We start from the raw sequence: 14,882 nt of genomic DNA, 5'->3' as shown, positions 1-14,882 counted from the left end.
AAGTACAGGTCAAGATAGCTCTGGTCCATAGCTCTAATGCGTTGCATTATGAACCAGGGCTGTCATGGGAGTTTTTTTTCCCGTTTTTTTTCAGATGTACAAGCTCACAAGTTGGATGTGTGAGCTTGTAGATCGGCTGTTTTCGGACCGTCCCCCTACGCCCCACTGTGGTCTGATGGGCACTCATTCGCTATCGAGATTCTACGACGAAGAATGCATAGTTGTGATTGGTGGTGAGCTTAGTCATATGTTGTAACGTCAACCAATAGGATGAGGGGTTAAAAGCGCTACCACTGACTGTGGGAAACATTACTGTAGTTAGCTACAGCAGGAGATTTCATGGCATATGCCTGTACTTCTTGACAAAAACATAAAAAAACCATTTTCTTTTAAGCTGTCATAAGTTATTTTCTATTGGGCTGAAAGAGGCAGTAGTCAACGATGCCAGAGGACAGCCCACACATGGTGACATGCACCGCTCCAGTGAATATAGCTGTCGTCAAATACTGTGAGTAGTAGCCTACACATTGTAGTGTTGTGTTGAACTTTGAATGAATGGATGTGAGGTGATGATGGTCTGAGATATCTTGGATATATTCCTCCCCACTCAACTGTGAGCACATTTACTGTAGGTAACAGAACATCGGAGTAGATTAACTTTGTTTAGACAAAAATGACAATTATGTGCTACCCCATATGGCAACTCATAACTCAGCCATGTAGTTACACTTGCAAGTCCGCAATCAAAGTAAATGGAATGTAAACAATGTAGTATTGGTATTGGTTACATGAAATGCCCTACAAATATAATCAATTAATCATTATGCTGTTGGCCACTGAGCAGCTCCACTGGAGCAGTTCGGTCATCAGTGCCTTGCTCAAGGGCCCTTCAATTGTGTTGAGGCCAGGGCATATTATAGGGCAGATTATATATGTGTATGTGTGTGTGGGTGTGTGTGTTATAAAGTCGAGGGAGGGCTGATAGTTGGTCTTTCACTTCCCGAACCAGATTTGTTCTGCAGGTCTGGGGAATTAAACTGCATGGGAAACCTTTGCTCACCAGTGTTGGGCAGTATTACTCAGGATTTGTTACTTATTATTACTCCTTAAAAAAAGAATACCGGTATTATATTCATTATTACTTGGAATATATAGTATATATTACATTATATATTACTTTTTACTCCCCGTAAAAAAGATGTACAAGAATACAATCTGTTTAGCCAGTTCCTTTTAGAACTGAATCAAAACATGTGAAATAATAAGAATCACCAATCAGCAAAACAAAATCTCTCTTGAACTTTTTTAATGAAATGTTTTCAAAAGGCAGCCAACAATATGTAATATGTACTATTTTTTTAATAATATGACACTACTCGTTATTGGGGAAAAATGATAATATTACAATAAAATATTAAAAGTAACTTGTTACTACATTGCTCACAAGCACACTCCTCTAATCTTTTGACCATCACTGCTTCTCTTATTATCTAAACAAACAACTTAAACTATATATTAAGAACAGATCATTATGTATAGTGTTTGATGTTTATGAATGTATATTTTTAGGGGGGAAGAGAAATGAGGAATTGATCCTGCCAATCAACTCCTCTTTGAGCGTCACACTCCATCAAGACCAGGTACAGAATATTCCACCACTCAGATATTTGTCTCTATTATTAACTTTCAAATTAAGTGCTTCTAATTGGGTCATATTGTTGGAAACATTTTAAATTAAGTTTTTTGTAGAAATTCAGTCAGTCTAAGTTCAGCTCAAAACATACTGTCGGCCCAGGCCGTAGCGTAACGGTCTGGGCACCGGACTGGTGATCCAGTCGCGGTGTGCCGCGGGTTCGACTCCCGGACCCGACACGGCCTTTACCGCATGTCATCCCCCCATCTCTCTCCCGTTTCCTGTCAGCCTACTGTCTGTCCCTTAAAAAAAATCAATAAAAGGCGTAAGCCGCAAAAAAAAAATCTTAAAAAAAAAAAAAAAAAAAAAAAACACTGTCGGCTGGCTAGTGAGGTTTGCATGCTGGTAAAGTTTGTTCCACTCTAGTATTGTATTATTGACAGTCGACTCCTCATGTCGGAGATGCTACAGCGTTGATAAATGATTAAGAAATCATAATAATTTACAATCATAATAATAATCCCCTTTAGTTATTTGGGGGGTATTTGCCCCTGTACATTAAATTGCCCATGTGTGAAATTTGTCCTCTGCATTCACCCATCCTAATTATAAAGCAGTGGGCGCAATACAGTGCCCAGGGAGCAGACAGGGTGTCAGAAAGTGTGTCTTGCTCAAGGACACTTTGCTGAATAGGTAAAGAGGCTGTCTTGGAATCGGAAGTTCTCCAGTGTATAAAGTTTCTCACTGTATTGATCTGTAGTACTACATTCTATATGTTGTCGTGTATTGTTGTGTTGTATATATTATTATATTGTATGTGAGCAAGCAACCAACCCAGTAAAATGTCTTCTAAATGTAGTTAAAAATGTCGATTCTGAAATAGGTGTGTGTTTCCCTCTCTCCATCCATCCAGCTGAAAACGACCACAACAGTTGCTTCCAGCAGATCATTCCAGGAGGATCGCATATGGCTCAACGGTAAAGAGGAGGACATAAACCACCCCAGACTGCAGTCATGTCTGAGAGAGAGTGAGTGTTTTATTTCTATTTCTTCTTAAATAGCAAAAAAAGGTTGATTTGATTAGCCAATATAAATACATATGTATTGACGTATTGTTTTGTGTTGTGCTACCTCAGTTCGCAGACTAGCGAGGAAGAGACGCAGTGATGGGGAGTCCGGTGTGGATGGTATGGGTTTGTCTCATAAAGTCCACATCTGCTCTGTGAACAACTTCCCCACGGCTGCTGGACTTGCCTCCTCTGCAGCTGGCTTTGCTTGTTTAGGTGAAGCCTAATTTATACTCTGTTGTGCAACATCGTTGATCACCTAATATAGCAGATTAGTACAGTTTAAGTGTGTAATGTGTCATGCATATGTGAGATTTATTTACTGTATCATTTCACACCATCAATTTATTGTATCTGCTGAAAACTTAACTTAACCAGTGCATAAGTGAAACAGCGCAGATCACACCATTGGGTAATCACATATCAATGGTTGATTTTAAATACTAGAACAATAATAACATGAAGAGACTCTCAATTCCTTGCTACTAACCTCAGCACAATGTTTTAAGTCTAACCTCAGTCTTAATCGGCCATGTAGGTCGCTAAGTCTAACCTCAGTCTTAACCGGCCACGTAGGTCACTAAGTCTAACCTGTCTTAACCGGCCACCTAAGTCGGACTAACGGGATGTCAGACTTATTTTTCCCCTTTTAGGATAGTCTTTAAACCAAACGTCAACAAAAATGTTTCCTAGGCTCCCCATCTCATTGTTGTACATGTTCCTGTCCCTGTCCCCCCTCCCCTTCCGATTCCGTTTTAGTGTACACACTGGCTCGGGTATTCGGCGTTGAAGGAGAATTGTCTGTGATTGCAAGGCAAGGCTCAGGCAGTGCCTGTAGGAGTATGTATGGTGGATTTGTCCAGTGGATCATGGGATGCAGTGATGATGGCAAGGACAGTTTAGCCCAGCAGGTGGAGCCAGAGAGCCACTGGCCTGAGCTCAGAGTCCTTGTACTTGTGGTAGGTCTTTCTTGTGTTAATAATTTCATTTATATACATTCTAAGATTTGCGCCACATTTTCACGATTAATTTTTTTTAGCAGATCTACAAGCTCTTCATGTTGTTCATCAGATCATCCAACACACTCAAAAATATTTAGTTTAATAAAGGGATATTTCATTTTCAAAAAAAGTTGGGGTCATTTTATCATCTACTGAGGCTTTTGCGAACACCTCGGACAGTTTTTTAAGTTGCTTGATTCAGTATTTAAATATTTGATATTCATTTTAGCAGCCCCTTCCTATTTAAAAAACTCAATTGTTAATCTAATGTTAGATTAATCGATCTTTATGTTTTAAAACTTTATTTATTTATTATCACTTCCAATTTCATCTGTTTAATTTGTATCCTGACTGAGTTCTCTATCCTGATTGGATCAAATTGGTATCCCGGGCGTAAAAATGCATTTTCTGTTTTAATAAAACGTTATATGGAAACTCTTACTGAACAAACATAGCAATGAGTACTATCAGAATATAGAGCTATTTAACACTTATTTTAACAAAAACTAAAATCACTTACCCTACCTTTTTAATCAGAATAATGGGATGTCTGATAGTATCGCCCGATATTTGTCCGATAGTTGGACAATATCGGGATATCGGCAAAAAAGTCAACATCGGACATTCCTAAGAATAATCTTTATTGTCACAGGTTTACAGGTGTAAAGAATTGGGTAAAATATCTTCTTCTCGTTTAGGCTACACATTCTCATTTAATTTCACCTTCATAATGTTTATAATTCCATCACGTGTGGTAATAAAAACACCAGATATATCATATAAGGAAGCTGACGGGGCATTGCAGTGCGTTTGTCAGCTTGTAGAGTAGACCTTCTCTTGACAAGTGACACTGTCGTACTATGGATGTACGGATTTCTTTCCAATGATTCACACATGAACATACATTTACATTCAATCTCATATGTGGGGCAGCGGTGGCCGAACGGTTTGCGGAGCGGTCTTGATACCGGAAGGTCGCCAGTTCGAATCCCCGGACCGGCACGTTAAAATTACCACCGCTGAAGTGCCCTTGAGCAAGGCATTGAACCCCTACCATGAAATGGCAAAGCCAAATGTCTTTGCCAACATAGTTTAAAATGATTTCCTTTGTTTACTAGGCAAGTGCTGAACGGAAGCCTGTGGGCAGCACCCCTGGCATGCAAACCAGTGTAAAAACAAGCCATCTCCTTAAGGTATTTACCATCCAGTATGCATGCATACATTCCTACAACTCACTCTGTCAGATTTCTGTCAATACTGACACTATAAGATAAGATAAACGTTCATTGATCAATGCCATGGCATTAGTCCGACCGTCCATTGTTCCGAAGTACTGTTGATTTGACTATAAACAGTGTATATGATAATTACAGTTTGGCATTACAATTGATCAAAATGCATTTGAATGTGACTTGAGTGTTCTTACTCCGTGAACTCCCTTGTCTATCCAGCACCGGGCTGAGTCTGTGGTCCCTCAAAGAATGGAGGAGATGATCAAAGCAGTACACAGGAAGGACTTTGCCACATTTGCTGAACTAACCATGAAAGACAGCAACCAGTTTCACGCCACCTGCCTGGACACCTACCCTCCGATATTTTACCTTAACACCGTGTCTCGTCAAGTCATCAGTTTGGTCCACCAGTATAACCGGCACCATGGGGAGATAAGGGTGAGATAATGAAACAAGCGTTTCTTGCCCTGACAAAGGGCAAGGTTTTATTTATTTATTCAGGCCTTGTGGTATGACTGGACCATCAAAAATAATCTTCGCTTGGTTTGATAATAAAGCCTACCGGTATATGTATTGTACTTATCAGAGTGAAAACTGTCCATTTCACGAAATGGTTTGCCTGCAAAAGCCCAGACTTGCTTCAAATCCTAAAAAGTACACATTTATGTCAATGATCACTGTCACTGCCATAACGAGGATAAGTCCAAATGTTTAGCAATGTTGTCAATATAGCAGTGTACTGTAAGTATTTACAGTGTACTGTAAGTATTTACAGTACACTACTACTTACAGTGTACTGTCTGTAAGTATTTTTTGACGTAAATTAAAATATGGCTAAGGTTCCGACGACAAAGCACAAATGCACTTTTTCCAGTACAAAGTTACACTACTGTATGTGAGAGATTGATTGCAAGATTTGAGCATTCGACTAATGACATAATGATTAATATTTACACCTTTAATGTTTGTACTGTTGACAAATAATGTCATTGCGATGCATAGCTCAAAGGAAGGTATATATATTTTGTAAAGCTGTAGGTAACTCCCACGGCAAAAGTGTACATGCAGCACTTTATCAAATCAAATCAATTTTATTTGTATAGCACATTTAAAAACGACTCATCGTACCAAAGTGCTTCACAGGTCAAAGAAAACAATATGATACAGTGCAATACAATACATCAGTGAAACAATTAAAAATAATAATAATAATAATAAAAGAAAATGCATAGTTATGGTACAGTAGACAAGAGAGCAGTTAAAAGGGAGTACGGAGAACGTATCCTATAAAGTTCAAGAGTATTAGGGGGACTGGAAGGCTTGGGAGTAGAGGAACGTTTTGAGCCTAGACTTAAAACTCAGTGGAGGGGGCAGATCTAACAGCGAGTGGGATGCTGTTCTAAATTTTAGGGGCTGCGACAGCAAAGGCTTGGTCGCCCCTGAGCCTCTTCCTTGTCGCTGGGACTTCTAGGAGTGGGGAATTACAATGCCGTCTTTCCACACCTGACGTTCCTGTCTGTCCAGATTCAGATTCCCATTCAGATCACAATGTCTAACTGAATAAGTGTACAGTACTGTATATGCAACTGGTTCAACTAGTTCAGTAGGTTTGGATGTGCATGACTGACCAAAATCAAAGATTGTTATTATCGTGCTATTAATTAATAATGATAATTAAATTACGCCGTAGTTAAATGTAGTTACTATCTTTGGATGACAGCCTTAAAAAAGTTAAAGATGGAGTGCCACAATTTTTGTATTTTTCCAGTTTTTCATGTGTCTATGAAGTGACAGTACTTCATTAGACACCCTGGAGTTGTTTTTATGTGCAATTGTGTATTGACTTTGTATTTAGGGTTTCTTCCTGGAGGCTGAACCCTTGACATTCAAACGGGCCAATGAAGTAAACAGTAATATAGTGACACCACACTATCAGCCCCTCCCCTAACCCCTCCCTCTTTATCATACAACTACAGCTGTGGGTGCGGCTTCAGTTCAGGTGGATCACCACCCATCACCACCCACCAGCCAAACCAGGCATACTTAATGAACTGGTGGGCGTGTCCACATAAAAGCATGATTTTCACTGTACACTTTTTGGAAAAAGTTCTTCCCCCTTATATTGTAATAATACCTGATGATCATGTTTTAGGGTGAAAAAAAATGGTGGCACTCCATCTTTAAATTAAAAAAGAATCCTCAAGTGATTACTCAAATATTAAATTATTCCCTCCCATTATGTATGCATTCAGCATTTAATTTGCTGCTGAAAAATGACGACCACTGCCATACAATGGACGGCTCCAGTAAATGGCAGGCAATTGTAACATAATCATTTGCATGACTGTGCATTTTGAAATGTGTTCAGAGATGTGCACAAGTGACTAGATGTTGTAGAAACTTAACAAAGTGTTAATTGCCACAGGAGGAGAGAGAGTGTTATTTCTAGTACAGATGATGTTCCTGATGAGTGGTGTGCATGCACATTCAAAAACCATCATTTCTATATGCAAATGATGATTGATTTCTGAATGAATGGGACAATGGGTTTATGCCAAATGAATGCCCCCTGGTGGGGGTGCTTTTGGCCAGGCCTTTGTAGAACTCTGAAACATATAATTGTAGAACTCTGAAACATATAGATGACATGTGGTGTCATGTCAGGTCAGCAGCCCCTTTCAAAGTGTCACAGTTTACTTTTCACCTCTTCCTTCTTTATCACATGAGTGCAAGCATCCCTATTCTGGGCATGTCACAATAACACAAACATTCTGTGGAAATAGCAGCTCTGCGGGCTCACACAACGCATTGTAACTCATCAATGAAGTATATTGTTTTTACGTTTCTATTTGTCCTGGTGAATGTGTGTGTGTGTGTTTTTTTTAATGTTTCTTTCTTTTTGCATCGTCTTACAATTGGCTGTGGTTTGTGAATAGTTTGACTGACAAAGTCTCTGGCCAAAGCCCGCTAGCATCCTGTAGTGTAGAATAAAGAAATCTAGCTAAAGTCTTGCATATTTACCGTACACTTAAAAACAAATACTATTGAGTGTATTGAATGTAGCTGAGCGCGCACGGGCCAAGGAGGCAGTCGGAGGAAGCGCACCTGCTCTACATTTCAACGTAATTTCCGTTATGGTGTAATGAAGATGTGAAACTTGGTGGGTGTGTTATGAAACTATGATGCAAAGGGAACGTGTGAAACATTTATAATATATGCACTCTTAACCTCCGTATGTTGATTTCCCTCTAGGTGGCCTACACGTTTGATGCCGGGCCAAATGCTGTGATCTACATTCTACAAGAGCATGTTGCCGAGTTTGTACAAGTGGTCCGCCATTTCTTTCCCCCAGAGACCAATGGAGCACCGTGAGTGTTAACTCTCAGTGGACCTTCTGAGCTTTAATAATGTATCTTTCACCCAACTATGGTACTGTAGGACAGTGGTCCTCAAAGTGGGGTTCAGGGACTCCCAGGGGTCATTGATGGGGTTCTAGAGGGACCCCAGCAGAATTTGTTAATATCCCATCAAAATCAATTTAACTACTGTAAACCATATACAACAGCTATTTAATTTGAAAACGGCTCACAACTCATCGCTTTATGAGCTTGTAGATCTGCTATGGGGTCCCATTAAAAGAATACTGTATATTGTACCAATTGTATAACAATTTATAACCTCTTTTTAATTAAAAGAAATATTCATAATATAAATTGGTACATATGTATAATCTACATATTATACATAGGCATACTGTATGTAACATACATACATACATACTGTACATACATACATAACCACACGTTTAACTCAGCATTACAGTTATTTAGCTTGAGCTTTCTTATCTTAACTGCCTCAGTGTTATGTTCATCTCTACAGGTTTCTAAAGGGTCTCCCAGTGGACCCTGTAGTCCTTTCTGAAGAGCTGAAGCAAGCTATTGGTCTAGAGCCCATGTCGAAAGGGATCGGCTACATTATTAGTACCAAGGTACCAACGTTCTGTTCACACATATAATTGTACTTGGATTCTAATCTAATCTTTGGTAGTATTGAGTGAACAGACCTGTATTTAATGTGTTTCAGGTTGGGCCAGGCCCTTGTGTTTTGGAGGATCGCAGTCAGCATTTGCTCGGAGCTGAAGGGTTGCCTAAGAAGAATGAGTGATGCCCTATAAACCACACATCTACATTGAGAATTGGCAGATGGATCAGTCTAAACAAGGTCTTATTAAATGATAGTTCATCTGTAGAGTTAGAGGTTGTTGGTTCCAAATCCAGCCATAATTATGTAACTGACTGAAAGGTGGCATATTGTGTCTACAAGTAGTACCAATTGAGGTCCTTGAAACCCAACCAAACTGCTGCAGGGTTGCAGTTACGGCCTACAGTGAACCGCCATCCAGACCTCTCTGAAGAAATGCATTGATTAAACGTCACAGATATAATCAATTTGATAGTAGCCTAGTAGTGTAGGACTGTACGTTTTAATCGCCACCTTCAAAAGCACATCTGTATATTGTACCTGTATATTTTTTAATAAAGTATGTTTTACTCTATGTAATGGGTGTCATATTTCGTTCTGCAGGGAGACATTTGGTGATACTAAAACACTACTCAGCCTAAAGCCCATGGCAGATGATGGCACACCCAATTCCGACACACTTTGCTGAGCTAGTCTGGGATGGATCAGGGTAGATAAGATAAGAAGACCAGGTTGATGAAATGAAAATGGGATTGGTGTTTAAGATAGTCAAAGGGGAAGTGCCCTTAATACTGTACCATAACTTCTCCGAAGTGACGCCCACAATCTGGTAGGCTACTACCTAAATCTAGAACAAACCAGGAAAATCATTCTACTAGTAGGCCTACTCTGAAATTATGAAATTATAAAAAATCTATCAGGAGACCACAAGGGGAGATGTATTTAATGTGTATGCAATTATGGTGAATATTATGAATCGTTTAGCTGAATGAGAACCCATTCGTGGACCGCTGGGTGTCCCTGCATGGACCTCACACTGAAAAATGAAAAGGAACATTGTTATGTCTCAGGGCAGGTGCACCATGGGTGGGAGGGGGGGGGGTTGCACTGCACTGGCAGAGGGAAATGACGATAGGAATGAGGATTGGCCAACTAAGGCCTGCCTGTTTTGCCCTACCTTTGTGATGAAAAGTAGAAGTATAAGTATGTTAACTTCCTCATTACAGTATAGGCTATAATCACCACCTGCTTTCAGTCGCGTTTGGAGGGTCTTGTCTGCTGTTGGAGACGCGATGGGGCAAATAGAATGGGCCATGTGGGCCAATGAACAGGCTCTGGCGTCGGGATTGAGTGAGTCTGTCCTTATACACAATTTATAAATATGAATTTAGTAATGCTATGTTAAAGTCGGAATTTGAACAGAACAAAATCTTTTAAAGACTTTACTGATTATGAATGATTTAAGTTAAACCGTGTCTCTATGTTTGTCTTACCACTTCCCTTTTCAGTTCTCGTTGCATGTGGAATCGCAGCGGTAGCTGGACAATTCCGTGGCTGGGAATTTGCTGCTTATGCAATGTATCTTTTTCATCTCTGATGTAATTAGGTTTTCTGTCAAATTGTAAACCATACGATAATTTATAAATTAGTTTAATGTCATCATCACTCCAGAGAAGTACAGACAAGACAATTCATCCAACGCATTAATAAACACATTTACAAAGTAGCCTACATGAATAGGCCTATCCTACAAATACACATAGGTCTACACATAGGAATTTAAATACCGGTAATTACAATATGCAGAATAATAATGAAACAAAACACCTCAACAAAGGGTTGACTTTGTGCAGTTACAGAAAACAATAAAATCCTATCTTGAGAGTTTGTCCTTGACAGAAGCTCAGAGCTGCAGGTGCGTTTGTGTGTCTACTGGAGTACCCACGAAGCAAGAGAGTTAGGGGAACTAGTGTGGAGAGAACGTAAGTGATCATCTATGATGAATTGAACATGGTGGAATTGGACCCTCTTGTAAACAAGTGTAATGCTTTATTGGGTCGTCCACTCACAGTTGGCAGTTTTTGTATTGAGTTGTGCTTGAAATGTACTGTAATTCTGCAAACTGTTAATAAATACTTCAATCAATCAATCAATCCATTTAACCCACTGAGTTCTGGCGGTCACCAGGATGTTTAAGTCTAAATGGAATTACTACTGTACTTACTATAACAACCTTTCTATTGTCATCTTAGGGGTCAGCACTGCTTCACTATTGTGGTAAAAGGCTTTGGACCGCTGACCAGGAACTACTATGTCAGAGCATTTTTACATGCAGCGTGAGTAGGCCTAGTATCTTTTTCCTGCTGTGAGTGTTTTCCTTGCCAGGCAGCATTCTTTTCATTCATTCTCTCTCCAAAAAAAGACACAGTTGTGTTATTGTCTCTCGCTTTTTTTTGCTGACATTCCTATTAATCATTACCATTGTGTAAATGTCAATTGATCAATTGATCACTTATTGGTTATTCTAATTGATCAACTTTTCTTTCTTCTTCCACAGACTCTCTGTCCCTTGTGGTTTTATACTCGCTACTGTACTTGGATGTGTCTGCCTCGGCATCGCCAGCCTCATCTACCTACTGGTAAGTTTAAAAGCCAGCACCAGTTCAGAAATCAGACAGCATGTTACTCAACATCAGTGTAAAACAAAGATGTAAACATGCTGAGGTTAGCGCGAATATATTCATTTGCATCCATATATAGTTCATAGGCAGCTATTGGAACGTTACAAAACAGAAAATGCATAAGTAGAAAAAACAAGGAACACAACAAGGGTGGGATATATTCCTCAGCTTAGTAGGAAAGTCTGTGAAAGCTTTCACGTAAATTGCACGCTGCGTTCATGATTTGAGGGTTTTTGTTCAAAACGGGGCAATCCTGCAAACTTTGAAAGCCAATGTTAGCCAATTCGAATGGAATATGAAATATCGGACAGATCCGTCTTGAACACATGACTATAGAGATAGTGTGTAACGATTTGCGGGAACTTTGGACAGAATCTGGAGGAGTAATATCAACAAATGTGTTTTTCAAAAGTCGGCCTCCTGGTGGCGCTATAACAGGCCGTTCTGGAGAATTTGGGGCAGAGGTTCATCGTTGGCATTCAGGGAGTGTGTGTGCAAAATTTGGCATTGACCGGGTTAACAGTGCCGGAGATTAGCTGTACACAGACGGACGGAGGGACACACACACACACGGACGGACGGACCCACCCACACACACACACACACACACACACACACACACACACACACACACACACACACACACACACATGGACGGAGTGCAAAATATACTCTCTCCATGCCTTCGGCCTGGTGGAGACAAAATTATGTATCGTTCAAAAGGATCACAGTTCAATCAAGCATTCTTTCCCGTTGGGAGCACATTTTTACAAAGTTCACCTTATGAATAAGGCAAGTTACTAAAGGTTAATTTGAAACAAGGAAATAGGAACAAGGAAGGGTTCCTGTACTTGTTGGAAGCTCTATTGAGTCATGTATCTTTACGAAACCTTGCCTTTAAGAATGTGACTGGTTAAACTCACAAACATTATTACAAGTGGGTGGCATAATACCAGCTACACAATTTGTATGATTAAGACAAAGTTCAGCTGGATGACATCCATTGTATTACTTAAAATGACTCAGTTAAAACGTAACCATAAGTTTAAGTAACACCTATTCCTCTGTCTGTATTTTTACACTTTGTATTTTTTTAGTTTTTGTTTATTATATTAAATATTATTAATACATAGTAATGCATTTCATTTGTATAGTTCCTTTACGGAGTTCAATGATACTTAAGATAACACATTTATGATTCTTTAAGACCATGTATGCTGTGAGGGGAAAGGGAGCTAGAGGGAAAGTACTAAGTGGTTGGGCCACAGGGTGCAGCAGTCATTCTGTGAACTGAAGGATATGTTTGTGTAGCAGTTAGTGACTTCCTGGTCGTCTTGCTTTATAGGCAGCAATTCGAGGTGAACACTGGGAGCCCATACTTCCAAAGAAGGACACCCGAAAGCCGGAGCGAGACGGTATCAAAAGCCCTCCTCAGAACCCTCCCCCAAGGCCACCCCAAGACATGCGCAGGAAACCGGCGAAAGACCTCGAGGCAGCGGCCTACGACAACCCCATCCCTGTGACTGATGACGAGTACTATAAGAAGTAATGTTATCCCGGCCTGTACTGCACTATCAAGTTCCACGGAACCATAATAGGGATATGTTATGTTACAGTATGTTTATGTTATCCTTCTGTTATTATCCTAATTTGATCCTTCAGTGCCACCTAGTGGTCACCAGTTTAGGCTCTGAGTGCCAGATCTCCCATTATAAAAAAAAGGGCGTTTTAAAAAAAATGTAAAAAAAAAGAAAAAAATTGTAAAAAAAATAAAATAAAAACCTTTTTTTTTTTCTTTTTTTTTAATACGTCTTTACGGGCATGGCACTCAGTGCATAGTTGATTTAGATACGGGATGACGTCCCTGGCACTTAAACAGATAGATTCACAAGGGTTTTGTGAACCGGGCAGGGGTTCCCAAACCTTTTCAGCTCAAGACCCTAAAGGGAAATATGGTGTCTCACCGAGACCCAAACTTATATATACTGCATGTGAATATAAGTTTACCTAAGCCAAAAATAGTAGTCAATCTACCTATGCTCACAACGTGTCGTCAAAATGTATCTTTTTATGTTTCTAAAAGTCTTTCTGAATTGTTTTACATTTTGTTTCCCAAAAAACCTTTTGTTTTTTATGAAAGGTTGTATGAATTGGTTGTGACTATGAGAAACACTGCATATAGAGAGAGGACAAGGGAGAGTAGACTCTTTTAGATATGGCCTCAGACGAATGCATTTGATTTTTTTATTTTTTATTTATATGAACTGAAATATAAAAATGTACAGTAGCCTATGTATTAGTATTTTCATATAAGGCTTAGGATGTAATATCTTCAATTCCATTTTATTTGTTTTAAATAAATACCCTGCATTCCATGCAAAGTATCTGTAATAGTTACTTTTAGACATAGATCTGTGTAATGCTTCTGGTTTTGCAAGTTCTCTCTTATTCACAACTTCCTTCTCTTGTGGTGACTTCTGAGACATTGGACGTGCCCGCTCTCTCACATACACACTAGGCATGTGGATAGAAAAAACTAAAGGCTATAACTTAATACCTCAGATTCAAGTTGTTAGTACATGGTAAATGGTGCATTTATATAGCACCTTTATCCAAGGCGCTTTACATAGATTGTGCATTACATTCACCCACATTCACACACCGACTGTGGCTCAGGAGGTAGAGCAGGTCGTCCAATGATCCATGTGTCGGCGGTTCGAATCCCGGCTCCTCCTGTCTACATGTCGAAGTGTCCTTGGGCAAGACACTGAACCCCAAATGCTGGTTGGTACGTTGCATGGCTTCCGCCGCAATCATATGAATGGGTGAATGTAATGCACAATCTATGTAAAACGCCTTGGATAAAGGCGCTATATAAATGCACCATTTACCATTTTACACACCGATGGCGGCGGAAACCATGCAAGGCACCAACCTGCACATCAGGAGCAATTTGGAGTTCAGAGTCTTCGAACTGGCAACCTTGCAGTTACCATCCAGCCACTACCCCTGAGCCACCGCCGTGTCTTAACTACTTTTTTGTACAAGAATTCCCCAGAATAAGAAATATAATTATATTACAGCTAGTAATTAAGTTACAATGAATTATTCATATTATAAAATTATTTTAGCCACGCCATTGCCATGCCCATGATGAGTACCTTCTCCGCGTTCGTCTTGAGGGTTCTCAACATGGGTTCCAGGGACACCCAAGGGAGGGGGTTCCGGCCTTCAGGGGGTCCTCGGCAAAATTAGGAACAGTTTAAGCACTTACGCACTATTTTATA

At 39.8% G+C, this 14,882-nt stretch overlaps 2 protein-coding genes across 2 annotated transcripts; both read left to right on the top strand.

The window, feature by feature from the left end:
• Window positions 1-146: 146 nt before the first annotated feature.
• mvda (mevalonate (diphospho) decarboxylase a) lies at window positions 147-9,272 on the top strand. The gene is made up of 10 exons (XM_083760003.1): window positions 147-508; window positions 1,570-1,640; window positions 2,547-2,661; window positions 2,770-2,916; window positions 3,460-3,659; window positions 4,820-4,894; window positions 5,153-5,371; window positions 8,186-8,301; window positions 8,813-8,921; window positions 9,017-9,272. Exons 1-10 carry the CDS (start codon window positions 442-444, stop codon window positions 9,095-9,097), a joined length of 1,200 nt encoding a protein of 399 aa, XP_083616129.1. The 5' UTR covers window positions 147-441; the 3' UTR covers window positions 9,098-9,272.
• Window positions 9,273-10,142: 870 nt separating this feature from the next.
• cyba (cytochrome b-245, alpha polypeptide) lies at window positions 10,143-13,970 on the top strand. Its single transcript, XM_083759117.1, has 7 exons — window positions 10,143-10,264; window positions 10,423-10,492; window positions 10,822-10,896; window positions 11,167-11,250; window positions 11,472-11,553; window positions 12,941-13,256; window positions 13,479-13,970. The coding sequence occupies exons 1-6, from the start codon at window positions 10,207-10,209 to the stop codon at window positions 13,142-13,144; spliced, it is 573 nt and encodes a 190-aa protein (XP_083615243.1). The 5' UTR covers window positions 10,143-10,206; the 3' UTR covers window positions 13,145-13,256; window positions 13,479-13,970.
• Window positions 13,971-14,882: the final 912 nt, after the last annotated feature.

The sequence above is a fragment of the Protomyctophum parallelum genome (genome assembly GCF_964188405.1).
Source record: "Protomyctophum parallelum genome assembly, chromosome: 2".
Lineage (NCBI taxonomy): Eukaryota > Metazoa > Chordata > Actinopteri > Myctophiformes > Myctophidae > Protomyctophum > Protomyctophum parallelum.
This window is presented reverse-complemented; position numbering and strand designations above follow the sequence as displayed.